We start from the raw sequence: 25,865 nt of genomic DNA, 5'->3' as shown, positions 1-25,865 counted from the left end.
TATGAGTAGAATAGATCATTTCAATTTGGTCACTTCTTTAGGATAGCAATATACATAACAGCTGAGCTTTTTTGGTGGCCTGGAAAACAAAGGTAGATCATGGTAAGATGGCTCCTTCAAAAGTAGATCGTGTTGCAAAAAAGTGTAAAGACCCCAGCTTTAAAGCATCTGGATTTGCTTGTTTTTCCCGTTCTTTGATACTTTGGGGGAGTAAGAAGTAAATGGACCTTGATCTGCTGTGAATCCCGCTTCACACATCCCCAATAGATTTCAACTTGGGGATCAAAAGTGAAATATGTATTTTGAAAAATACGAGTCTGGAGAGCCGCCTGATGGTGTAGGGATCACTCGCCTGACTTCGGTGACGGCGGGTGCGGGCTAGATTCCCGCTGGAGACAGTATGATTGTGAGTTTGAATGGTCCTCTGACTCCCTGTGTGCCCTATGGCTGACTTGTGACCAGTCTAGGGTTTAAACTGCCTTTTGCCTGAAATCCTCTGTGTAACCCTTACACGGATTTGATGTATCGAAGTTGAATGAATGAATGAATGAATGAATGAATGAATGAATGAATGAATGAATGAATGAATGAATGAATGAATGAATGAATGAATGAATGAATGAATGAATGAATGAATGAATGAATGAATGAATGAATGAATGAATGAATGAATGAATGAATGAATGAATGAATGAATGAATGAATGAATGAATGAATGAATGAATGAATGAATGAATGAATGAATGAATGAATGAATGAATGAATGAATGAATGAATGAATGAATGAATGAATGAATGAATGAATGAATGAATGAATGAATGAATGAATGAATGAATGAATGAATGAATGAATGAATGAATGAATGAATGAATGAATGAATGAATGAATGAATGAATGAATGAATGAATGAATGAATGAATGAATGAATGAATGAATGAATGAATGAATAATTGATTGAATCAAGAGTTATTGAAATCAAAGTATAGGTAAATTCACTTGCTTGTATATCATGCAACTGTTTGTGTAGTCTATATAGGGCCATCACTCTCTCCTTTGCTCACCTTGAGATCAGGGTTCTGTTTTTTGGCTTAGTGTAGGGTATTTTAAATTCTGTGTACCTGTTAAGGCCTCGTATCTCGCTATTTGGACGGTACGGAAACAAGATGTAGTTTTCAATTATAACAGAAGAATGGGAGTAACAGAGTTGAAGGATGTAATACATATAGACGTAGTAAAAAAATTATATTTGTCCGGAGACTTGTGGCAAGAACTCAAGCAGTGAGTGTGTTGGAATGACAGACGATATCCTGGGTCGATAAGCTGTTTCTGTGTCAAATTGATTGCTGTCACTTAGTTTTAAAGCATCTGTCTTCTGTTTACTTTGACCTTAGGACTGGTTTCATTTCTAAGCTTTTGAAATATACTCTTAACTCGTTTTTACATTTTCATCTTTTCTCAATAGTGCTAAAGCTAATCTCTTTGACCTCTGGTTCATCATAAAAAAGTGCGTCACTTATACTTGGGTTGAATGGGATTGTCTATGTCCATCACGTGGGGGTGTCGAACTCATAATTGTTTGGGGCCACTTTGAAGTTGTTACCACCGTAAGGCAATTGTGTCACCAACTAGAGCTGCCATGATTAGTAATCAAACTATTGTGATAGTCAATTCATTAAGGGGGCATTGTTGTTATTTGCCACTCAACAGCACATTTTATTTTTCTATCATTTATACCTTTAAATGAAAAAATATTGTATTATTTAAAATATAAAATGCAAAACATCAATTTCTTATCTTCAGTAAAAGTTGTTTAATGTTTTATTAAATTCACAGAACAAGGGATTTTTTAAAATTCAAAAGTGGGAAAAAAAATAAATATTCCCTGAACACTATATAAAAGCTTTTTAAATCATCAAGTTAATGTCGAATCATATCATGTAATTTAGCAGGCCTTGTTCGACACCTGTGAAATACTAGTTGATTATTGCCAAAGTGCATTGATTTGCTCATCACAGAAAATGCCTCAATGTTTGTCTCTGCTGAATACTTTTAATTTGCATGTGAAAAGATTTTAATATGCTGAACTTTTGCTTTCTGTGACTAAATTGGGGTAAAATGATTAGGAATGATTAATACATTTTTCCTGTCTCCTTCTGTCCTATTTTCCCCTAAATCAATAAATCCAATCAACCAATTCATCATACCCAATAAAACATTCCAACATAAAAGCTGGAAATGCATGTGTGGCCATGCCCCACAAAATAGGACGCATCATCGAAGGCAGCCCGGCAGATCGCTGCGGTAAGCTGAAAGTCGGCGATCGCATCCTAGCTGTGAATAGCTGCTCCATCACCAACAAGTCCCACTCGGACATCGTCAACCTGATCAAGGAAGCCGGAAACACGGTCTCGCTCAGGATCATCCCCGGTGATGGTAAGATGGACATTCGCAACCTCACTTGGCTGTGTCATCATAAACTGGCACATACAGTATAATAACTTATTTATGGTTTGTAGGGAAAGAAAGGCCAAACCTGGTGTTCTAGAATGGCAAAAGTACATTTCATCCCAGTTTGAGCCTGGGTTTTTATATCAATATGGGTCTGATTTGCTGCAAGATGGCAGCAGCAGGACTAACTTTCCTACTTGTATAAACCTTTTTGAAATGGCAACAAAAATTATCGCTACATTTCATCTATTCAGCATAGCATTTTTTGTGTCTGAGAATGATCTGGGGGAAACTTGAAGCCAGTCACAAGAAGGAGTCATGCTGTATCTCCTATCAAATTCCTTTTTAACTTGCTTTTCGTTGTATCTGGGTCACTGCTGACGACTGAAAACTTGTGGTAGTTTTTCCGGGTGTTTAAAACATAACGCAAAATGGACACCAGTATCCACTTAGTTCACATAAATCAACCAAAGACTGGCTTTTTTGGACCAATTGTTGGAGCAATTCATTTTTTTTCTTTTCCACTAGTATTTCCAATCCAATTACCTCAACTTTATTTTGTTTATCCTTTGCTCTCCTTAAATTTCCACAGAGGAAACCCATGAGAAAAAAACTATATCTTAATATCTTCTCCATGTCTACAACAAGTAATCTGCATCAAAATTCGTAGCATTACCAAGTTAACATTACATTTGAGATCCCTTTTATTTAAAGCATTCCCCAGAAATATTCATATAGAGTCTGTGGACTACATACGTGTTTATTATTAGATTTAAATATATGTATTTTTTTTCCCAGAGTCTTCCAATGCTTCTCTGCTGACCAATGCTGAGAAGATAGCTACTATCACCACCACACACACTTCTCAGCAATCCAAGGAGTCTCGGTAGATGCACATGTAATATTTATAGTTGCATTTGTTTTCTTCTAAACACAGAACATTGTGCTCTCGTTTTTGAAGGAATAATTCCAAGTCGAAAGGAATTCCTCCTCCTCCACCAACACAAACTTCACAGGTAAGATTGAATATTAATAAGAATTGAAAAATTCATCAAATCTCCTTGTTGCACAATGATAATTAAATAAGCATTTTACATTCCATACATTTTACAAAATAAATACAGTGCTTCTACATGTGAAATATTCAGGTTCCGAATATTTTTGGGCAAATTTTTGTTCCAAGAACAAAAACAATCCAAGTCACAAAACCAAGCGTCCCCGTAATGTAAATACACTCCCTCTATCCGTTTTTTTTTAATTGTCGTGGTAAAGTTGCTTTCCTATTGGCCATTTCACAACAACTCGCTGGCTTCTCATTCACTTGAACAAATCTGATCAGCTCCAGCTAGCGATGAGTTCCTGATTCATGTGTCTTTTAGCCTCCCTTTTCCCAGAGTTTCTGAGTGTGCATAACATAATCTAAAATGATTAAATTGTGCATTTACATTCGCATGTTTACTGAGCTGCCTCTCACAATTCCACCCTGTGTGAAAATGCCTTTGCATTTCTTATTCATTTTAATGATATTTTCTGATGTTTTTTTCTCTTTTTGTATGCTTGCATACATGTTTTATACAAAATTGATATAGTTTTATCAATTGTAAAGGGTTTAGGGGGTAGTGTTCAAAATTATGGTACAAATTATGCTAATTCAATGTGAAATATGTCTCTAGTTACAATACGGTCCCAATATATAAGCTCCAGTGACAAGTCAGGATGATGAAGATTGATTATGCCTGGCCACAGAATTTCACTGACTATTTCACATGCTGCTCTAACCGATCCTTTTCATTTGCAGGACGAGTTCTACTCAGTGGACCTCGAACGTGACAGCAAAGGTTTTGGTTTTAGCTTGAGAGGAGGGCGGGAGTACAATATGGACCTTTATGTGTTGAGACTTGCAGAGGACGGAGCGGCTATCAGGAATGGCAAGATGCGGGTATGAAATATTTTAAAAAATCAGACTACTATTACTTTTCATACCATTTACGTTTCACTGCTCACAATGAGCATGATAATTTGTTCTAGGTGGGAGACGAAATCCTGGAAATTAATGGCGAGAGCACAAAAAACATGAAGCATTCGCGTGCCATTGAGCTGATCAAAAATGGAGGGCGATGGGCACGTCTTGTCCTGAAACGTGGGGATGGATCTGTACCTGAGTATGGTAGGTTTACATTTGCTCAGCTCTTCTTAGGTATTTGTTATAGTCTATGAATGCCAGTGAGAGAACATTGATTCAAGGTCACAATCTCCAACTGAAACGTGTCTATTTAGTTTATTTAACCAAGTGATTAAAATGGCTAGATAATACCTTCATCGTCAGTGAACGAGTGGCACGTAGGCCTCATAGTTCTGGGGTTGAGGGTTTGATCCCAGGTGGGTCCTCACTGTGTGGACTTTGCATGCTCTCCCTGGGGTTGTGTGGGTTTTCTCTGGACACTCCAGTTTCCAGAAACATGCCTTTTAGGCTGGTTGAACAGTTTAAATTGCCCCAAGGTATGAACATGAGCATGAATGGTTGTCTCTTGGTGCCCTACGATTGGCTGGCCACCGATTCTGGTTGTCCCCTGCCTGGTGATCATCGTTAGCTGGGATATGCCCGAGCACCCTCGGCTACCCTTGTGAGGATAAGCGGTTTCCGAAATGACGGAATGATTAAAAAATGATTTTTATTCTAAAAAAAGGGTTTACAGTTTAACAAAATAATCCAAAACCGAAAAAATACAAAGCTATTTGTGTTTTACAATACACAATATAACTGGAAATTAGCTAAAGAGGAAGTATACACGCAGGCTATTTCTAACATAAGATTGAAATATATTATCATGTTAGAGTGACAAATGGGCGGCCTGGCCGATAAGTGCGTGTCGGCCTCATAGTTCTGGGGTCCTGGGTTCAAATCCAGGTCGGTTCACCTATGTGGTGTTTGCATGTTCTCCCTGGGATTGTGTGGGTTTTCTCTGGGTACTCCAGTTTCCTCCCACATTCCCACATTCCAAAAATATGCATGGTAGGCTGGTTCGACAATCTAATTTGCCCCTAGGTATGAGCGGGTGTGTGAATGATTGTTCGTTTTCTCATGGGCTGCGATTGGCTGGACTACAGTTTATGTGCGCCTCAGATCAACTGGCTCCATGCAATTCAACTGGTGGGCTTATCTGGAATGTCAGGCAGAGCGCCACTGCTTCAAGACCCTTTTGAAGCTTGCTCCTGAGTCCTATCTGTAACTGTGCCTGTGGAGACTACGCTTGACTGGGTTGCACCTGATAGCCGGCAACCAGCTATCAATTCGAAGCCAAATAAAAATGATCACATAGATAAAATAAATGAACTGCAAAAGTTAGTAATAGATAGGCTTTCAATAGCCCCTCTTGACTAGCTAGTGCTGATTTTTCACTTACCCTGGGCAGCACTTTTTACAGCTACAAGTTTGTTGACCAGCACATTTATAACCGTATTAGATTAGAAAATGTGGCGACGCTATCTAATAATAGTGTAACAGTGCTAAAAGAATTCTTTACTCGGGTCCTACAATTATGTTGGTGTGATCACTGGGCTTCTTAAAAGTGCATTCAAAAATATTATAATAGATTAGATAACTTTATTCATCCCGTATTCAGGAAATTTCATTGTCACAGTAGCAAGAGGGTGAGAATACAGACACAGAAAAAGACATTTTAGACATGAATATAGACAAAAATATACTGTTTCACATAAATCGCTGCCGTCAATATTACTCGAAAGTGCGGATTTCAAACGCTGCCCCAGTTTTTACGTGGCACCGATAGACCCCAGTGAAACGGAGAGATGACAATTTTGATTTGATGGTAGAAATTGTCGTGATCAGTCCATGATTACACACTAGAGGGCAGTTGTGTTCTAGGAGGAGGGGCTGCTTTCTCTCAGGGTTAATCAATATTAGTGAACATATCACTAAACAGCTTGATAGTATTTTTTTTTATTTCTTCTTGGCAAATTTAAACCGAAAATATTCGCAGATTGCAGGAGGAAAAAAAGATTAACTAAAGAAAATTATTTATGCAATTTATTTCTGGGTTTTGGTTGGAATTCAATTTTACAGCTAAAACATTAAGCCTAGAATATCATCTTGAATATAATATACAAGGTTTAAGAAATAAGGATACATTCTGGGTTTTGTTTTTATCCTTAATACGTGGCCGAGCGAATCAGACTTTGTTTCGGCAGATCCTTAAAATCAGGGAACTCGAACTCGGGTGCAAAAATATGTGATCACGATATCCTTAGTTTAACATTATTTTTTTTCCATTGCAGGAATTCTGTATACTTCAATACTTTGTCTAATTTTCTTTCACACAATGGTACTATATACACACACCACAGAGCTTGTCTGGAATTATTATTAATGCTTACAATTTCCGGAATAAGTTCTGCTACTGGTGTCTAGTCATTCTTGTTTTCCTGTAACTATCAAAATAGACATTTATAACAACTAAATCTTAAATCTATTTGACATCACACAACTTTCTATAAATTCGCCATAATGACAAAATTGTTGGCCAGAAAAATGTGTTAAATGATTGATACCATTTATCATTTGGTGAGTTCACGATTTATACCTGTATTAATCATGTCTAAGAGCTGTTGCTTCTATTGATGGATTGTTTCTCTAGCTTAATGTTTGGGTGCATTTTTTGCCTCTTTTGATAGCGTGTAAAGTTGAGTTCTATTGCTTATTCTCAAATGTGAATCTGCCTCGTCTTTTTTATTTGTTTTCTACTCTCCTCTTCCTCTTTCTGTGACCTTTCTCTTGTACCTGGGCTCTTCCTCTTCTCCAGCGATGATGGCTCCACATCTCGCTGTTGGTACAATGAGGAATGACAAGATGGGAGAGCCCTGTTTCTACCTAATGGGCCAAAATCAGACCACGGTTTGTAGCCAGAAGTCTGTCACGACACACTCCCCAAACATGTCATCACTTTTGAATTCTTCCCACCTCTTTCCTTCAGCTCATCCCGACCTGCATCCTTTTTTTGTGTGTACTTGCATTGATGTTTTGACAAAGTGCTTTCTGCCCTTTTGTGCCTGAATCCTACTTTCCACATCTAAATACGCACATGTGGAAAGGACCAGGACTAACTTAACGCCACCACTCATCATGTGCTGCTGCCATAGAAACCTGGATAATCTTTCTAAACCCCCTTTTTTCTTTTAGTTTATTGATCCCAGTGATAAACATCACTATATTCTTTTGAATGCTTTCTCAGGTGCCTGCGATGTCATTGATAACCCAGCCCCACACTTGCCGATGTTCACCTGCTCTTGTTGCCGAAGTCACCTTGTGTTTCACCCGCAGCCCCAGAGGCAAAATGTTTTGAAGCGAAGCATAACTTCAGTGCGACTCTCCATGTATTTTTGTGAAAAAGATTAGCCCCGGCCAAAAAATTGTCATTGCCGGTTTTGGATGATGTTCATTCAGTTGTTTGGCTCCTGTAAAGAGAGGGGGGGGGGGGGGGGGGCATATCACTGCCCTGACACAAAACTAAAGTCAAGTATTTTTTTATTTTTTTTAGTTGGCGTGGTAAAGTTGTTTTCCCATTGGCTATGACACAAAACTAAAGTCTTTCCCAGTGACAACTCTCAGGCTTTAGAACACACACTAAATAACTTTTTGTGGTATAATCACTAATAGTAACGTGTTCAAATCAAGCAGTATGGGAAATTTAGGGTTGGGGGGGGGGGGCGTTAGAACAAGACAATCATTAAGTTCATAGCTCAAAGACATTAAGCTTTTCGAAAAGACAAAGGTAATGAAATAAACAATATACAGACGCTCCCCTACTTACGAACATTCAACTTATGAACAAACGGTACATACGAACGTGTCTGCAAATTGCGTTTATGTCGAAAAATGTTCGTAATTTCAATTTTGAATTGCACACCTTTTTCCGAGTAGTGCTTCTTTCCGCCGCTAATAACGACGCCTGTCGCTGTGAGAACTCAGCTCACCCAGTATCCACCTTCCTCTGCCCAGTTCGTTGGAGTGAGGAAGTGCATGACGTATCTCCAATGCGCACAGAATCTTTTTCATTTCTATCATTAAATATCTCGTGCATCCATTATTCAATATGGTTGGTGAAAAGCGAAAGGCTTCTAGTGAGGGAGGTGCAAGGAAGAGGCAAGCCATTTCATTTGAAACCAAAGTGGCAATAATAAAGAAGTTTGTTGTGCGTTGCATGGGAATACAACTTGAATCGTTCGACCGTCAGTACCATTTCTAAACAGAAAGATCGAGCAGCAAGACCCAAATATTGAACATTGCGGAAAGGTTGCAAATCAATTGAATGATGCCATACAGTGCTACCGCATTTATGATGAAAAAAAAGAAGAAAACTGTGCAATCGTCATTAGATAGCTTCTTTCGGGCAGTTTCTCGTAAATCTCTCTCTCTCTCTCTGATGTATGTATACAGTACTATATGTATTCTCTCCATTTTATTACATGTTTTTTTCAGTACAAACCAATGCTGGTTACTTATACAAGCCTTAAACATACAAATGCACCTATATAAACCTTCAATATACTAATATAGGCCTTAAACATAAATTATAATACAAGATATAGCACTAAATCAACTTAAATTTGAACAATTTCAATTTATGATCACTTTCAACTTATGAACAAGCGCTCGGAACCTAATTCGTTCGTAAGTAGGGGAGCGTCTGTATAATAAATTGTTGAATGTTTGTTTAATCACTGAGATTTTTTTCCCTGCTGCTTCATATGAGAAATGAACTATTACTGACTACCACAAATGATTCTCTTGATTTCATTTACTGTTTAGTAAAAAAAAATGAAGGCAATTGAAATGGCAAAAGTTATATCACGCCTCTGCATTTTCTTTTTTCTTTTTTTTTTGTACAATTTTAGTAACATTGGTGAACACCCACCAAGACCGGCGATTCCATCATTTTTGCCAGGGAGGCTAAAAGCTTCAGGCCACTGAGCACGTTTGCATGAGTTGCTTTAAATCACCACCCAGTGGTTCTGCCATTTCACTGCGGCTTACCAAACATGCACACAGACGGTCTCTCATTCTTTTGAACCATCTTTTTTCATCCTTTCCTTCAGACGGCGGCCATGACGGGTACCCTCCCACACTCGGGCCACAAAACACTTCGGAAGTGAGAACGCTGCCACCCAACAGCCGATATCACACTTCATTGGAGTCCAGTTATCCACCAGACCTTCACAAACCATCACGCCAGGAGGAGGCTGGGCGCGGCCGAGACAGGAACAGGCACGGGGTGGGCTCAGATGGGATGGAATATCAAGGCCGAGCTTTTGACCCTCACTTTCACCACACCTGGACTAACAATCGCAGTCACAATACTCCCCGACAGCCGTCCCCGGACAAGAGCAACGGTAGCAGTGGCCAGAAAACCAGAGGGCGCAAAGTCAAAAAGTCTGATTCTGAAAGCGGTATTTCCAAGCTTCTAAAGACTCTGAGGAAGGACAACTCTGGGAAGAAGGCCGCAACGGCGCAGAAATTCAGAGATCAAGGGCTGTCAAACAGCAGCTCGACATTAGATGGGAGGTTTCGCGCACAACGCCGCGGTTCCCTCGATCGCTCACCCACGCGAAAACGCGCCGCCTCCCCTGACCGTAGGCGGGCCAAGTCGATGGACCGTAGGGCAGAGCGGGCGCAACGGGATCGAACGCCCGAGAGAGAGTACGACGACGGAGGCTTCCTCGCGGTTACCCCCGAACGCAAGTTGTATCAAAGACGGCTCCTCAAGGACTCGCCGTTGAGCGTACAAGTCAGAGGGGCCGTCACCCCAGAGCGCTCCGACAACAACGGCAGCAACTCCTCATCTCTTTCCAGGGGCCGCAAGTACGATGGATCCGGCAGCAAGAACGGCAATCTGTTGCGAGACTCTTCCTCAGAACACCACGGGACAAACGGAACACCAGAAAGACGATACAGAGCGGAGAGGGACTCTTCCCCTGACAGCAGCTACAGCCGGGACGAGCAGAACTATGCAGCAGGACCAGGACTCAAGGACTACTATAGCATGATGAAGAACAATGCCGCACACAAAAATGCTGCATACAAGACAACCGGCCACAACAATAATGCAGTTTGCCAAAGCCCGAAGCAGCTCCCTGAGCCCAAGAGAAAGCTGTACAAAGAAAGCCCCAAAGACCTCAGCATCTAAAGCGGCGTGAACTTTCCCCCTTATACAAAATGTCTACCATACACTGGAATTGGATTGATGAAAACCCTGATGGTTTTTTTATTGGCTGAACTTGTTGTGGTCCCGTCTAGAGAATCCTCTAACAGCAGGAGTACAATCCCATCCACTCACACTGGTTGTTTTGTCATTGTTACGTTGCGAATAATAGGTTGTTGTACTATTATAGAAGTATTGTATGTGCCTGCATATGAAATCGGTGATTTTGCTTTTTTTGTCTGCATTGCTGATTCTAAATGGTTTGTTCCCTCCCACACAGCACCAGACATGCTTCCAATTGTGCTTTTTTAATGATTATTTATATCACATTTTGACCCTTGATTATTTTCAATGAACAAAAGAGAGCACAATTCACCAACGGCTTACAATAACTGTGAAAATCACATTTTGGGTGGTGTTCAAATTTGCAGAAATGGAGCTAAAGAAGAGTGTTGATTTTATAAATAATGTATTTCTTTCAAGCATCTGATTGCTGTTTTTATTCTATTTGACACATATCGAGTGTGTTGGGTTCAATCTTAAGGATACGTGTTGGAAAAGCATGCTTTGCGAATTTTGTGTCACTTTTTTAAAAATGTGTCCTTCGGAAAACACCCATGTTCCCAAACTAAAAATGTCGTGGCTACCGATATGCTGTAATCAGTGGCGGAGCTAAACATTAAAGCGTCCACAATTTCAGGCAACAGTCATTGTCATGATCCATGTCCATACTTGGTTAGGTTAGGGTGAGCTCACTGCAGATTTTATTTGATTTTTTTTTTATATAAACAAATGGACAAATTCCCAGTTTGCATGTGGCTATGGTCTTAGAACTTGTTAGAAATGGGGAAAATGAACAATATTAAAACATTGGAATATCATCAGCATAATAATAGAACCCATAATTATTTCCAATTGGCAATGCAATTTGGTCAGCGCAAACTGTTATCCAATCATCAAATTACATTACAACACTTTACCGTTGTGACGAATTCCTAAAGCAAACCGCAGCTGCTTTTTTAAATTACAATACATCAGCCCCTTTTGACTAAAAACAGTGTGTTGACACTTTGACCGAGATCTAACGCAGTTGCTATGATATATAACACAGTACAAGAGAGGAACAATCTGCCAAGCTGAGCCACTCTCTCACCCCACTGCAGTTGGACTGCTGCTTTACAATGTGTTTCTTGTCTGTTTGTTTTTATCTCACCTCAAATGCATAGGCTACTGAAAAGAGTGCTTGTATTATATTTCTTTGAGGCAAAGACAGGTCTCAAAAAGTTTAAGTTGACTTCATTTCGAACAAAAGGCAATGAAGGGCGAGTAAGCATAAGTGAATAAGTCAATATCATGCTTTGTCTGCTTCACCTGTTAACTTGGACCTCTCGAGAACACTAGAAATGGGTGCCCTACATTAGACATTAAACGTTTCCTATTCTTGGTGCGGGGGCGATCTTCCTGTAGTCGTCTGGCGTCACGTCAGCTCATCGCAAAATCTTACCACCTTGGCAAGAATAATTTCGCTAATATATCGACTCGACTTGCCCTAATGTCGTCCTGCCTTGACCTTGGTTACATCTTAGCAAAACCGGATTCTATGTGGTTCTGTTTTCCAGATAAAGCATGATTTTATTCTTTAATACATGATCATGGTTGGTACTGAAGAAAAAGAAAAACAATCCGTTTATCATGTTGACCTCTTGGCCCTCTCCTGTAAAGATTTTTCCGATGTGATTATTGGGAACCTGTGAAGGAATGAAAATGTTGCCTTTTTCCATGTACAAAAGAGAAATTTATGATAAACCTCAGCTGTGAGGAATGTGATAGTGTTTTTATCTTTGGATGGACCTGATGATTTTTGGGAACTATGTTAATTTACTCTGGATCAGGTTTGTAAAGACCTTTTCGAATGAAAGATTAAATGGTCGATCGGAAGCTGTTTGTCTGTTTGAATCTTAGCCTGCCTTTGTATTATAAAGCACTTGTACGCAGTCTGTGTTCTTCAAGCATTCTTTCTTGCAATGTGCTCCAGACTGTGTATGTGTTGATAAGAGCAGTACATGTATATGGGATTTTTTTTTATATAAAACTATGCATATATAAATATTACATTGTTCATAGCTTTATTTGATCCATGAAGCTATACATAACATTAGTCTAAGTACAAGTAGATGTGGATTTATCCAGCTTATTTCCTTGAAATGGATTACACTGTATATGTAGCTATCAAAAGAAGTCTGTGAATGCTATTTTTATTATCAAAATAAAGTTTTCCATACAAGTTCGCAGAGGAATCTTTTCATACTCGTTTTCTGACATTTTCACTCATTTCTTTAAGGTATTCTTAACTTACTATTGTTTAAATATGTGGGGTGGGCTAATAGTCCAAAAATGAAGTTACTTTTCCCACTCTCTAAAAGTATTACTCATTAACCCACGACTAAAATTCACTATCAGATGCCCCCCGTCAAATTCGCAATGAGACAATTCTTGGCACCTCTTTGTTTGGACTAAACAAGACTTTCAGAAGCAAAGCATTGTAAGCAAGTATGATAATAATAATATTCGCGTTTCTAATGGTAAGCAAAGCATTCTTTAATAGCAAGGCCAAGTTCATACTTCATTGTATAAGAAACTGAAACTAAAACCCTGACAGTGTAAATCACACTCCTTTATCTGATACTTTTAAAAATTAAACTGTTTAGAGATACTACAATTCTCGCCATACAGTACATATATTTTATATAAATTACTGTAATTATTAGGAATTAGTATTTTCTGATATTCAGTATCTAATTTTTTTTTTAAAAGGGAATAGAAAGCCTCCAGGCCACATCAGTATTCGAGGACAAATTCGCTTCTACGGTGGTTGCCATGCCAACATGTGAAGGTCATAATGCAGCAGAATGGTAGACAGCTCAATCAAGAATGAATCATATCACGACAGAGCAACTGCATTTTCATTAATCAGGTTAAATTTTACATTTCGATTTTTTTTAGGAGTTTCTATTATTAACATAAAGGTTGCCGTTGACCATTGTCAAATGGGATTGGTTAAACTTGATTACTAGACTCAACGCTAGCCATCCCATTTGTGTTTGTCACTTTCAATGTCATTGAATGAGATAATAAGCCTAATAGTTTTAGTTCCATCCTTAATCTCTTTGTGCGCCCTTAATTCTGATGTGCTAAATTGTATTGAGGTTTTTTATTATATTAGGATTAACCATAAATAATACCGTCATCGCCCACCTGGAACAAATTCTAATTCCAAGATGACCTGTTGCAAACGTGCCAATAACCGACTCCAAATGCAATTGATACAATTGGCATAAGCGGCCTCCTGAAATGGGAAATGACATGAATACATTCCATTGATATTGGTCATTTGTGCACCTTCATTGCAACTGTAAGTAAAACAAAAAGATGAATTCATTTGCAAAGTGCGTTTAATTTTACGTTGCCTTGATTACATGCCTCTACACTCAAAGATAAGCCAGTATCATATAAGATCCAACTGTTACCAATGAACATAGTTTTCCCACATTCTAGGGGAAAACGATCTCATAGATAGTTTTGTTGGATGTTCTGTACATACAGGAACAACTCTGTAATGGGCTGATCTTCCCGCAACTGTCTTTATGTTTGTAAAAATACAAAAAATGAAGTTGTTTCAGTAGACATGAGACTTTAGTCGTGTCCCCAGGGGAGGAGAACTCTTCTTCTTGGGTAGTAGGTGGTGTTATGGAAATGGGCGGGCCTTTTATGCGGGGGAGACAGAGCTGGAAGAAACGGAGGAGGCTTCGGTTTTGGAGGCAGTGGTGGAAGCGCCCTCCTCCTCTTCGAAGGGGTTCTTCCCGCAGCACAAGGTGGTGATCATGCAGTGGCGGAACTGCTTGTTCATGCAGATGTAGATCATGGGGTTGTAGATGGACGAGCTCTTGGCGAAGAACGCCGGGATGGTCATGAAGACTGGTCCAAACTCGGCACCCTGATGTGTGAAGATCCACCAGGCCACACCAGCATAGGGAACCCAACATACCAGGAAAGCGACGACCATGAGCACAACCATGCGGGTGACCTCCCTCTCGGCCCTCTGGGTGGTCTCGGACTCTTGCTGGGCGGCGGCGGCCTCCTTGACGGCGCAGAGCAAGCGGCCGTAGCAGAAGCCCACGATGATCAGGGGAGTGAGGAAGTGGCAGACGAACATGTAGACCACAAAAGACTCGTTGTTGAAGCCCTCGGCCCGGGTGTAGTAGTCGACTCCGCAGGAGCACTGCATGCCTTCGGGGATGTAACGGGACCAGCCTACGAGGGGGGGCACGGCGCAAGCGGAAGCCATTAACCAGGTGAAGGACAGACCCATAATAGCGTGGTTCTCTCCGAAACGGAAGTTGCTGATGGGCTTGCAGACCACCACCCATCTCTCAATAGCCAGGACAACCAGGGACCAGAGGGCGATTTCACCACCAAGGGTTGCGAAGAATCCTTCCAGATTGCAGCCCAGGCGGCCCAGCACAAAGTAGCCATGCATGGAGGTGTACATGGTGGTGGTGAAACCGCCGAACACCATGAAGAGGTTAGCCACCGCCAGATTCAACAGGATGTAGTTTAGAGGGGTCCGCAGCTTCTTGTGTTCGATGGTGACGTAGAGGGTGAGGAAGTTGATGGGGAAGCCCAACAGGATGAGGAAAAACATGTAGGCGCCCAGAGCGGCGTAGGCTGCCGGGTTGACAAGGTAGTACTGAGGGTATTCATAAGGACTCCGGACAACCCCCGTGGTGTTAACCATGGGGATGTAGAAGTAAGGTCCCTCTGTGCCGTTCATGGTTGCAGTTGGCGGTCGCGATCAGCCCTTGGGTGGTGGTTCTTCTGGCTGTTCAGGAACGCGATTGACTTGAGGGGGACCTTGATACAATTGGACCCGGTGGCTGCGCTCGGCCTTTTAAAAGCCGCACCTTGGATTATCGCTTGGCAAAGCCGTCAGCACAATGTGATTTAGGCCACATTTAATATCTAATCCAGCCATCACTGCAAACAGAAGTGACCACTCATCAACATATTAAGATCTTACTCTCGCTCGTTCTTCTAAGAACTCGAAGAACGGCAGCAGCAAATGTTTGTCATGATGTTCACCACCTCGGCGCGAGTAGTGTTTTGCTCAGGCTGATGAACTGAAAACTGCCCATGAGATGCTCAAATGCAGAATTGAACAACAGCTTTGATGTGACTTTAAAATTTAACTTAATAATCTCTCATCTCATTTTCTGAACCACTTTATCCTCATTAGAATGCGGGAGGTGCTGGAGCCTATTCCAGCTGACTTCGGGCCAGAGGCGGGGGCCACCCTGAATCGGTGGCCCGTCGGGCACAGAGCACAAGGAGACGGACAACCATTCACACTCATACCCATACCTAAGGGCAATTTACAGTGTCCAATCATCCTACTATGCATGTCTTTTTAATGTGGGAGGAAACTGAAGTACGTTGAGAAAACCCACACAGGAGAATATGCAAACTCCACACACATGGACATGACCTTGATTTGAACCCAGGACCCCAGAGCTGTGAGGATAATGATGCTGTGCCTAATTTAATTGGCGCCTAACATTTTGAAGCAATCACTGCAATCAAAGGCTACCTTTCTTACCCTCAATACACTTGTGAGCAGGAATGTTTGCCCAACTCATCATAAGCAAACACTGTCTCTTGTCTCAAATCCAGACGTTGTGTTTCAGTTTCTTCCTCAGATTGAGGTCTGAACTCATCGAAGGTCAGCTTTTAGCCATGGCTGGGACTGTTTTAGGTCATTATCCTGTTGCAAAATCCATGTAAAATCTGTGACTGAGAGTTTTTTCACTTTGGGCAGTATACATCTCTCTAGAATATACCTTGGTAGTCTTGAGATTTCATTGCATACTGCACATACCCAGAACTTAGTGGTTCCTCTACCCTATTTTACAGTAGAGACGGGGTACATTTCTGTGACCACTTTATGTGTAAGTCATGAAAAAGGCGACATTAGAAATTGCTCACCTGAACTGAATGTTAGTACTACGTTTCCTCTTAGTTTTTGTATGTAGATTAATAAGAGACTCTGATGAAAAGAAACCTTTACTATGCGTTCTTTTTAGAGTTGCATTGCAATTGGCATCCTTTTTTCATTGCTTGCTCTCTGAACTTTCTATTATATTGAATAAAAAGAATTCACTGGTGGCCGAGTGGTTAGCGCGTCGGCCTCCGAGTGTGGAGTTTGCATTTCTTCCCTGGGCTTGTGTGGGTTTTCTCTGGGTTTCTTCCCAAATCCCAAAAACAAACATAGTAGGCTGGTGTGGGAGCCTAGATGGTGATCATAGTAAGCTGAGATAGGCTGTGGCACCCCCGCAACACTTGTGAGAATAAGCAGTTCAGAGAATGAATGAATGAATGAATAATTCAACAGATGAAAAGAGGGATGTCACAATTGAAGTTTTTGTTATTAAGAACCCAAGTCAATAAACCCTCACGGGTTGTTTGGCAAGACTGAAGCAATCCTGGTGTAACACCCTGCGGGAAAAAAAGGCCTTTGTAAAAGTAAAAAAATAAAATGGTAACTTTTGCGATCGTATTCAAACAATTACGTTTGGACGGCCAAGAAAGTGTGGCTCGATAGAAACCCAATAAAGTATACTTCAGTATAATCACATAGTTTATGAATATATTCTTTTATGTTCATATAGGCCAAAGTGTTCATATGTAAAGTACAGGCTGTGTATGCTGAGTGGTGAAGCATCTTAGCTGATGAAGAGCTCAGCACTTTCCTAATGGGTGTTGTATTAAAGAGATTTGGAGCTTATGGATGTTACTCTCACCGGCCTGTCAAGGATTTAATGTAGTACAGGGTCATTCTCCAACAGTGACGTGTTGCTACCGTTAGCAATATTACAGTTATATTTCTTATTTCTTTCTATTTTGTGTCTACCGATACAATTTGTTTCTACCGCTACAATTTGGGTCTCGTTTCGGGTTTGGTTAGGTTCAGGTGGTGCAGACTGACAGTCAACTAAGAATCAGAACTGGTTTGTTCTACAGTTGAATTGATGGAGAGGGACTTGATACCCCAACATTCACACTATTTTTCAGGGGTCATTGGTCAGTTGTCTAGGAACATTCTATAAATGAATAAGAATTGGTAAGATTCTATAGATGAATGTGCAGGACGCGCATATACTGTCAAAAGACATGATATAAAATATTGACTGTGCTGACCTCTAGTGGTTTTCCTATATTTTTTGATGAAGCTCACCCTATTCTAAAATTGTAGGACAATTTCAACACTATGATCATTGCAAAACATACAATACATGTTTTAATGTGTAGTATATGTATAACTGGTTTATATCAAATTTTATCTGATATATTGCCAAATTTTCTCAAGAGCAGGCCTACTTTCTAGTTGTAGTTGCTGCTACGATCACTGCTCAAGAACAAACTTGGACAGACAGTATATTAATTCATTCATCCATTTTCCAAACTGAAAACTCCATACATTGAGGATGAACCTGGGATCAAACTGTGGACCCAGAACTCTGAGGCCGCCTCGCTAACCACTGCTCACCAGGCTGGGCAGCATAAAAAAAATTAAATCTGGAAATGTTTCTTTGCTCCTCAAGAGCTCTCTTGGTTTGAGTGACAGTGTCAAGGACTCCATTACAGTCGCGGGCAAGTAAAAAATAGTAGCGAGGTTTTACTTTAGGACTTCCGAGAGTAATTAGACTAATGGGGTCATGATGACTGAGTTATGTTCCCTTTTCCTCTTGATGGTTAAAAATGTTTCAGAAACAAGCACAGAAAACCATGACAACCGTTTCTAATGTCTCTAATACAAGGCATTTTCAGGCTCATAAAATGATGTGTCATCAAAACCTTGATTCAAAACTCATTTCATCCATTACCCTGAATAAAATAGGGAAAATGTTCACTATTCTGGTTGGCTGGTAATTGTTTTGTCTATTCCAGCAGATGTTCAGCTGTCATGTTTTTGCTCTTGTGTTGCTGACAGCTGCACAAGCTAAAACTACATGATCTTCAGAGGTCTTTTAATACCGCATTTGCATTTGAAGATGGATGAAGTTTGTAGAGGACAAATGAGTGGGAGGAGTGTGATGCTCTCTCAGTGAGTGACCGGTAGAGACGAGGGAACATTGTGACCAGGACATGGCACATTCTACACCATCAGCACCCACAGTGTTATAAATCATCAGAGCAAAAATAACAGCAGTTGATGTCAAGGTCTTTAACATATTCTGTTTGGATATTGATCATTAGTCGTAATCTTTCATTGGGGATTTTCAGACTAGTAAATAGCACTATTCTAAGAGAGCTTCTCCAGTGTCATTTATAAAATGTTCAATTGTGGAAAATTTAAAGCGGCATGTTAGCTGCAACAGTGCCAGCAGTGGGAGCTGTTTCCAGACATAGGATCATGTTCATGATGCCTTAGTATTAATTCCACAGTCTCTACAGTCTCTACAGCCTCTACACCATCCACATGTTCATCTATTTCATTAAATAGGAGCACTTATCCAGGCCTATAGTTTTTCAGGCAATGTTTTAGAAGTTCATGTTGCAGTTCATTCATTCATGTATTCATCTTCCATACTGCGCATCCTTGTAAGGATTGCAGGAGTTGGTGGAGCCTGGCAGCAGGGCCCAACATAGTGGTAGTAATCGTGCTTGGAATCGCAAGGCCACTGTTTCTCAGCTCAAGTCCCATGTACAATTCTACTACAAATCCAATCCTTGGATCAAATCTTACTGTCATGCAATCTACCAATAATACTTTAGCGATTGACTAGAGCACCCCTGCTTCACACCTGAGGGGGCCCCACGTTGCAGTCAGGCCAACAATTTGCTCAGTGTCACTTTGTTTTAGTATTGTTGTCAGTAGAAAATGCATATTATACCCTGATTTAGCATCTAACTGCATCCATGCAGACATGAGGTCAGAGATGAATTTAGAGCATTATAGGCTGAAACCAACAAATGAATCTTATGATTCTGATTTATTACTCACTATGATCATCATTTGACTATATCACGGTTTTGATAGCTTCCTTTTGTCTCCAAAAAACTGGTAAACATGAAACTATGATCCACGTACATCCACTTGTACACCTAGGGACTGCTTTTCTTCATCTGAGGATATTTTTTTAGTTTAGACCCTTCCCATACCAAATACTCTTTTGTTCCGACAGCTTCTTTAGCACCACATTCCCTGCGGCCACGGCAATCATGTTTCAGGCAGCAGCAGACAAAACAGGAATGCTTGTGTGAAAGCACATGGGGACGCCACGGACAAATTTGACAGGCCAACGTTGCCCGGGAGTACTGTCCAATTTTTTTCCACAGCAGTCAGCATGCCAATGAAAATCAATGAACCGTAGAGAAACGGGTGCAGACCGCTAAACCTGACAGTACATAATAACCATTTGGAGAACAAACATATTGAGATGGGATAAATTATTCTTATTTTATAAATATACATAATTTACAGAATTTTATTTATTTAAAGTTTTATATATATATATATATATATATATATATATATATATATATATATATATATATATATATATAAAATACTTTTTAATTGTGAAAATAGCGTGATTGAAAAGGAAAGTCAACATTACCGTATTTTCAGGCACATTAGATGCCTTTTTATTTGAGACCTAGGCAATCTGGTACTGGAGGGCCGCTGTGGGTGCAGGTTTTTGTTCCAACCAAAGCCAGCACAGACAGTTTAACTAATTAGATTTCTGCTGAAAGAAGAAGCACCCGATTCAATCCACTGATTGCACTTGTAACATACCAGATTGGTGGAAAGTTTTCCTCTTATGGGTGTAAATGAAAACCTGCACCCAATTCGTCCCTTTGTGGAATTATTTGCCAAGGTCTGCTTTATTTTCACCACAAAATTCTTAACTTAATCAAAGAGTTACTAAAACAACAATTCCTATTTGCTGATGCAATAATGGACCTTATGCTCCTTATAATAAGGTGTGGCTTAGTATTTGTGAAAATAAACTCAATTGATTATTGTGTGCCTTTCAATCTAAAATAAAGGCCATTTTTTTGTTTGTTTGTTTTGTTTCATTGAATTGCTTAAATCCACCTAAGGTCTTTGAACTGAATCGTGGCCAACTTTGTAATACAAGTGATGTCAATATTCTTCTGTCATGAAATTGGTGATTTCCACCTATAATAATAAGATGCCTCATTCACAAAAACGCGGTCAAACGCATAGAAACTACAAAAGCCCATCAAGAAGGACTCTGAGAGCTCTTTTACTTCTCTTGTATACACCTCTCATCTTTACCTGAACTATCAACCTTCCAGAAATACAGGGTGCTTTCCCACAAATAGTCAACACTTGGCAATGAATGCTTTCTCTCATTCCATCAAGTCATTGATTAGCCTTAAAATGGCCTCATCTATCTCAGTCCTTCAAGTTCAAACTGACCTACACCACCGCACACACTTCAAGACAAGATTCTGAGCTCCATTTTCTGACTCCTGCAGCCTTTGCGTTCGCTGCAAGCACAGAGAAATTAGCAGTCTTCGACACGATTTCACTGTTGACTGGTTGCTACGGTGATAAAGCCACTGTGCAAGTCTAAATGGCCGAACTCCTGTCAAGTGTATGGAGAGCCATGTCCTCAGTTTGACACGCACGCACACACCCAAAACGTAGAGTTGAGTTTTTTGTTTGAACGATGTGAATTCTAATTTTGAGGCTCAGAGAGAAGAGACCTGCTTGTGTACAGCGTACAAATGTGAGCGGCAACAGAATACACACACACACACACACAGGCACAGGCGCACACACCTCCCACGCGCTCATCTGCACATGATCACACAACAACCGCTTCAGATTCACACATATTCATCAGCCACTTTTCAGAACTGCTTTTATCAAATCTCATCATTCATATGGTAAACAGCCACACAGCTCTTGGGGCTACCAAACAAAGAGCTTGACGCCCAACAAACGCCGTAGTGCGTGACCACTTTGTACTCTCTTTTGTTCTAGCTATGCCCTCATTTTTTGGAAAATTGTGCCAAAAATGCCTTGAATAAGAATTACAACCTGAAGACTGATTACATAAACTGGTAGAATCCAATGTGTGCCATTACAGCACCATCACTAATCTGACCTTGGATGATGTGCCAGATCCGCTTAGTAGGTTTGAAGCTGACCCATGTCTTCAACTGGAGTTGAATCTGATTACTATTAAGGATCTCAAAATTGCAAAGCACATCAACATAGGCTGAGAGAAAATAATGATCATCAAAAAGTGACAATGATTGTTGGAGTGCTGCTAGAAATGTAAACTGTGATTAAAAGTAATGTGTAATTTGCTTAGAATCTATCACAATCAATGCATTGATTGTCCCATCCCTATAATGAGAAATAAATAGTTATATCAAAATATTGCACTGACCAAATATTGCACAAGGAGAAGAATAAATATATAATTTGCGCTGGAGTATAAATCGCACTTTTAGGAGGGCATTTTTTATATGGTCAGCAACCCACAACAAACATATATGTCAAAGTAACAATAGTAAAATTGAGGAAATTGGCAAAATAGGCACCTGTTAACATAGTAGTTTTCCAGATAACTATAACCAGATGACAAATATTATAAAGTGGAAACTTAGGACCTTTTCTTCATGCATTTATATGCGATGTGAGTGGCTTTCGTCATTATATATACATATACACATACATATATTGTCACCCTCTTAATTCTTAGAGCACAATATGACCCTGATTCACAGAAATCGTGATAAACAGAAAAATGTTTTCCACTTTGTTTTATATGTTTTTTTTATTTGCCTTAAAGTACCATTGACTTTGGAGGATATTCGTCATGAGTCTTAAGATATATAAGTAGTGGGAAGAGGGTAAGGATGAATGCCAGGATCGTATTCCTTGGAGTTACCCCCTTTAATTATCAAGTATTTTTGCAATTCAAACGACATGAATTGTGGATTGAGTTTCTATCATACCACAGAGTTAACACGATTTTTAATTAAGGTTTTCATTTCCTTAATGAGAGGGACGTATCTGCAGATGATGGATCGAGCTCCTGGGGGTTGAGAAAAGGCTAAAATGCCTGAATCTGTAACTTGATTTTACCACCTTATGGTCCAAACGTACTGTTGATGTAATGTCCATAAATTGTGTAGTAGTACTACTATTGTGTGTGTACATGTGTGTGTGTTTTATTTCTGAAGAGTTCACCCTAAGCATTCCATTTAACATTCCTGATTTACAGCCAGCCACAGGGGAATGATGTAATTCTTTCAACATTTTACTGACTTTGGTGGAAACTTCAGCAGCTGAAAGAATTCCAGAGTGAATGGCTGTCCTTCTGCAGTCAATCATGCTTTGACATGTGGAGTTTTGACTTCCCTCCCTCGAGACATTTTCCAAGGCTTTCCATTTTTTTCTCTTAAAATTTTTGGCCATTGAGATCGAGTGCTGTCTTATTTCATTCCACACTAAACATAGATTTTAGTTAGCAACTTTACATCTCATTCTGATCTGTATTTTGATTAATTAAACATTCACTTGCATTTTCTTCTTCGTGCATTATGTATATGCAATTTCACAGTGCCTGCTGAGCCCAGTTGTGGCCATATCCTTCTTCCAGCCTTCTTGTTTTGCCCCAAACACAAACATGTGGAGTTATTTGTACCTGGAAATAGCCATCTGTCCTTTAATTGAAAGTGTTCTTGAATAATTGATTCAGGCTGTGGGTAGACACAACTAAATAGGTCTGATATATTAGATGAAAAATATGTTGTTTTCTTCAAGAGGGCTTGTAAATTTAGACAACCAAAACTTTTTATGTTCATTTTCTTATGCTAATATCGTAATGACCTGGTTTTTGTGGGAATGAAAATAATTTTTCATCAACTATGAAAAGCTAATTTGGGAGAAATTGAAATTATTTAATGCTATTTGGTATAATGCATGCACGTAGAATGATGCGGAATAATGTTGAATGAAATAATATAGGGGAAATTCTGTTTCATTGGCATGACCTTATGATGAATGAAAACACAGCTGTATTCAGTGCTACAAGAATGCATATTCATAGACATGTTGGGTAGATAAACTGTGTAGTTTTGCGTGACTTCCGTTTTGAACCCTATACTGAAATCGAATACATTTATTTGGAACCCTAACCTGGGTTTAATACGCTACTTTTGAATCATTAACCTCATTTGGTAGCATGCATTTGACCCACTGGATAGTTCTGCTCTAAATTCAGTTGAACAATCAATTGATAGATGCACTTGTGTTATGAGTAGAGACAGCCCAGATCTTAGCTATAATTTGATCGGATATCAGGCCCAATCACGTCATTTTCAGAGTCTTGGAATTGGGTAAAGCAGAGCGTGGTTTTAAATTTTATTTAATTTTATGTATTAAATGATTGTCTGCCATTGACAAAGATATGCATACAATCCATTTTGATTTGGAGTCAAACAGGATTAAAAGTCTAACTTTGTCGATGGCAGTGAAACAGGTTCACTCAATGCCAGCCTTTACAAGTGTAATGGATCAGCTGTCTAAAACTGCCAATTGCAGTTAAACAGTTACGCGCTACAAAGAAAATCAATGTCCAGTATACATTGCTTAGAATATATGAACTGGTATTTACATTAGTGAAACAAACTTTGCAGAACAAAGGGTGCATAAAAATTCAGAAAATTAGCTATTTTTCCCTCAATTCATTTCCAAGGTATCTCCTATGAAAGAGTTAAGCGCTACGAACAAAATAAAACTATGGTATATATTGCTTAAAATACAAATACAGTAATATGCTATATACTGATATTTACACAAGTGAAACAAACTTTGCAGAATAAAGAGAGAGAAAATTTGCTATTTTTTTCCTCAGTACATTTCCAAGGTAAAAAAAATGAGGTCACTCGGATTCGGCACGCATGCAAAAATATGTGACTGGGACATTGGGACATTCTGATTCATGATTATTCTTAACATGTATAGGTACACATTAAAATATTAGTGTTTGCACCACGGATGTCGTCTCTGCTATGCACTGTAAATGCACTTGCTTAAATGTAATCACCTATTTGCGCTGTTTTGGGATCATCCAAATTCACCCATATTAGCTCATTCCTATTTAATTATGTGACCAAAATATGGTGGGCCTCTGGACAATATCTGCAATGCTGTGTACGCATCTGAATAACCCAGAAGCTAAAATAAACATCATACACTACTTGCGTACATCTTACTACTCACATGGGAAGGATGGCTAAGGCTCTTACCTCTCATAATTCTGCTACTTAGAGTGTGATGCAATTTTCATTGCATGATTCAATTCATATTATTGAAAAATAATACATTACTGATACGTATTTAATTATGGACTAAAACACATCTACTCATTTGTAATTCACTTTGGACACAAGCACCTGACTTCATTTGCTCATAATGTGAATTATACATAAAAAGTGAGAATGTCTCAGGCATCTTCCATCTTTGTTCTCTTTCACGACATAACCAAGGTCAGAAGACTCAGGAGGAAACATGTCCTAATGAGTTTAAGATTAATTTCTATCCGAGCCATACCCTGAGGTGAGCCACTCCAGTGCTTTGATATCCACGAGCCAAGCCAACATTTCCTCAGTGTCATACAAACAATTCCTTTACATGCCTGGGTTAATGAGAAGACATTCTAATAGTGCACATTATCATTTCTACCCAAAGTGGATGAGGCAGATGAAGTCATCCATGGGAGAATCGACGTTCCTAGTGTGTTCTGACCCAACCATGACCATCTTCGAGAAAGAGAATATACAGTGTTCCCTCGGTTATCGTGGTTAGTGGGGACCGGGACCACCCGCGATAAGTGAATTGAAGGGATTCCCCTTCAAAAATGCTTAATTTGAATTTAATTCCAAAAAATAATAATCATAATATTTTTTTAATTAAAAAAAAATACCCCCCTGTATACAGTACACTATATAGAATATGGGTAGAGAGAGTGAAATTCATGTTATAACAAAAAAAACTGTAAAATATGTTGTTTCAATGTAATATTTGTTTTTTTTAATTTTTTTTCCCAAAAAAAAATCTGCGAAGCTCAGAGTTCGCGGTAGCTGAACCGCAA

The 25,865-nt window shown here is 39.5% G+C and overlaps 2 protein-coding genes across 13 annotated transcripts in view; one reads left to right on the top strand and one right to left on the bottom strand.

Annotated features, from left to right (window-relative positions):
- Positions 1–11,583, top strand: part of LOC144200340 (membrane-associated guanylate kinase, WW and PDZ domain-containing protein 1-like) — a 76,995-nt gene extending 65,412 nt beyond the window's left edge. For 9 of the 12 annotated variants that reach the window (XM_077723016.1, XM_077722939.1, XM_077722865.1 and 6 more), the window contains 6 exons: positions 2,231–2,434; positions 3,248–3,335; positions 3,411–3,465; positions 4,248–4,388; positions 4,478–4,616; positions 9,563–11,583. In XM_077723016.1, coding sequence (XP_077579142.1) covers positions 2,231–2,434; positions 3,248–3,335; positions 3,411–3,465; positions 4,248–4,388; positions 4,478–4,616; positions 9,563–10,650 — 1,715 coding nt within the window. In that variant the 3' untranslated portion in view covers positions 10,651–11,583. Of the gene's footprint in view, positions 1–2,230; positions 2,435–3,247; positions 3,336–3,410; positions 3,466–4,247; positions 4,389–4,477; positions 4,617–7,269; positions 7,362–9,562 lie in introns of all 12 variants that reach the window. The other 3 variants (XM_077723333.1, XM_077723255.1, XM_077722716.1) reach the window with 2 other exon arrangements.
- A 2,699-nt stretch (positions 11,584–14,282) lies between these two features.
- Positions 14,283–15,599, bottom strand: LOC144200269 (rhodopsin). Its single transcript, XM_077722345.1, has one exon. It carries the CDS (start codon positions 15,494–15,496, stop codon positions 14,432–14,434), a length of 1,065 nt encoding a protein of 354 aa, XP_077578471.1. The 5' UTR covers positions 15,497–15,599; the 3' UTR covers positions 14,283–14,431.
- Between the last annotated feature and the right edge of the window lie 10,266 nt (positions 15,600–25,865).

Source organism: Stigmatopora nigra, chromosome 1 (assembly GCF_051989575.1).
Source record: "Stigmatopora nigra isolate UIUO_SnigA chromosome 1, RoL_Snig_1.1, whole genome shotgun sequence".
Classification (NCBI taxonomy): Eukaryota; Metazoa; Chordata; class Actinopteri; order Syngnathiformes; family Syngnathidae; genus Stigmatopora; species Stigmatopora nigra.
Note: the sequence above shows the minus strand (reverse complement) of the source record. Positions and strands in the feature narration are given on the sequence as shown.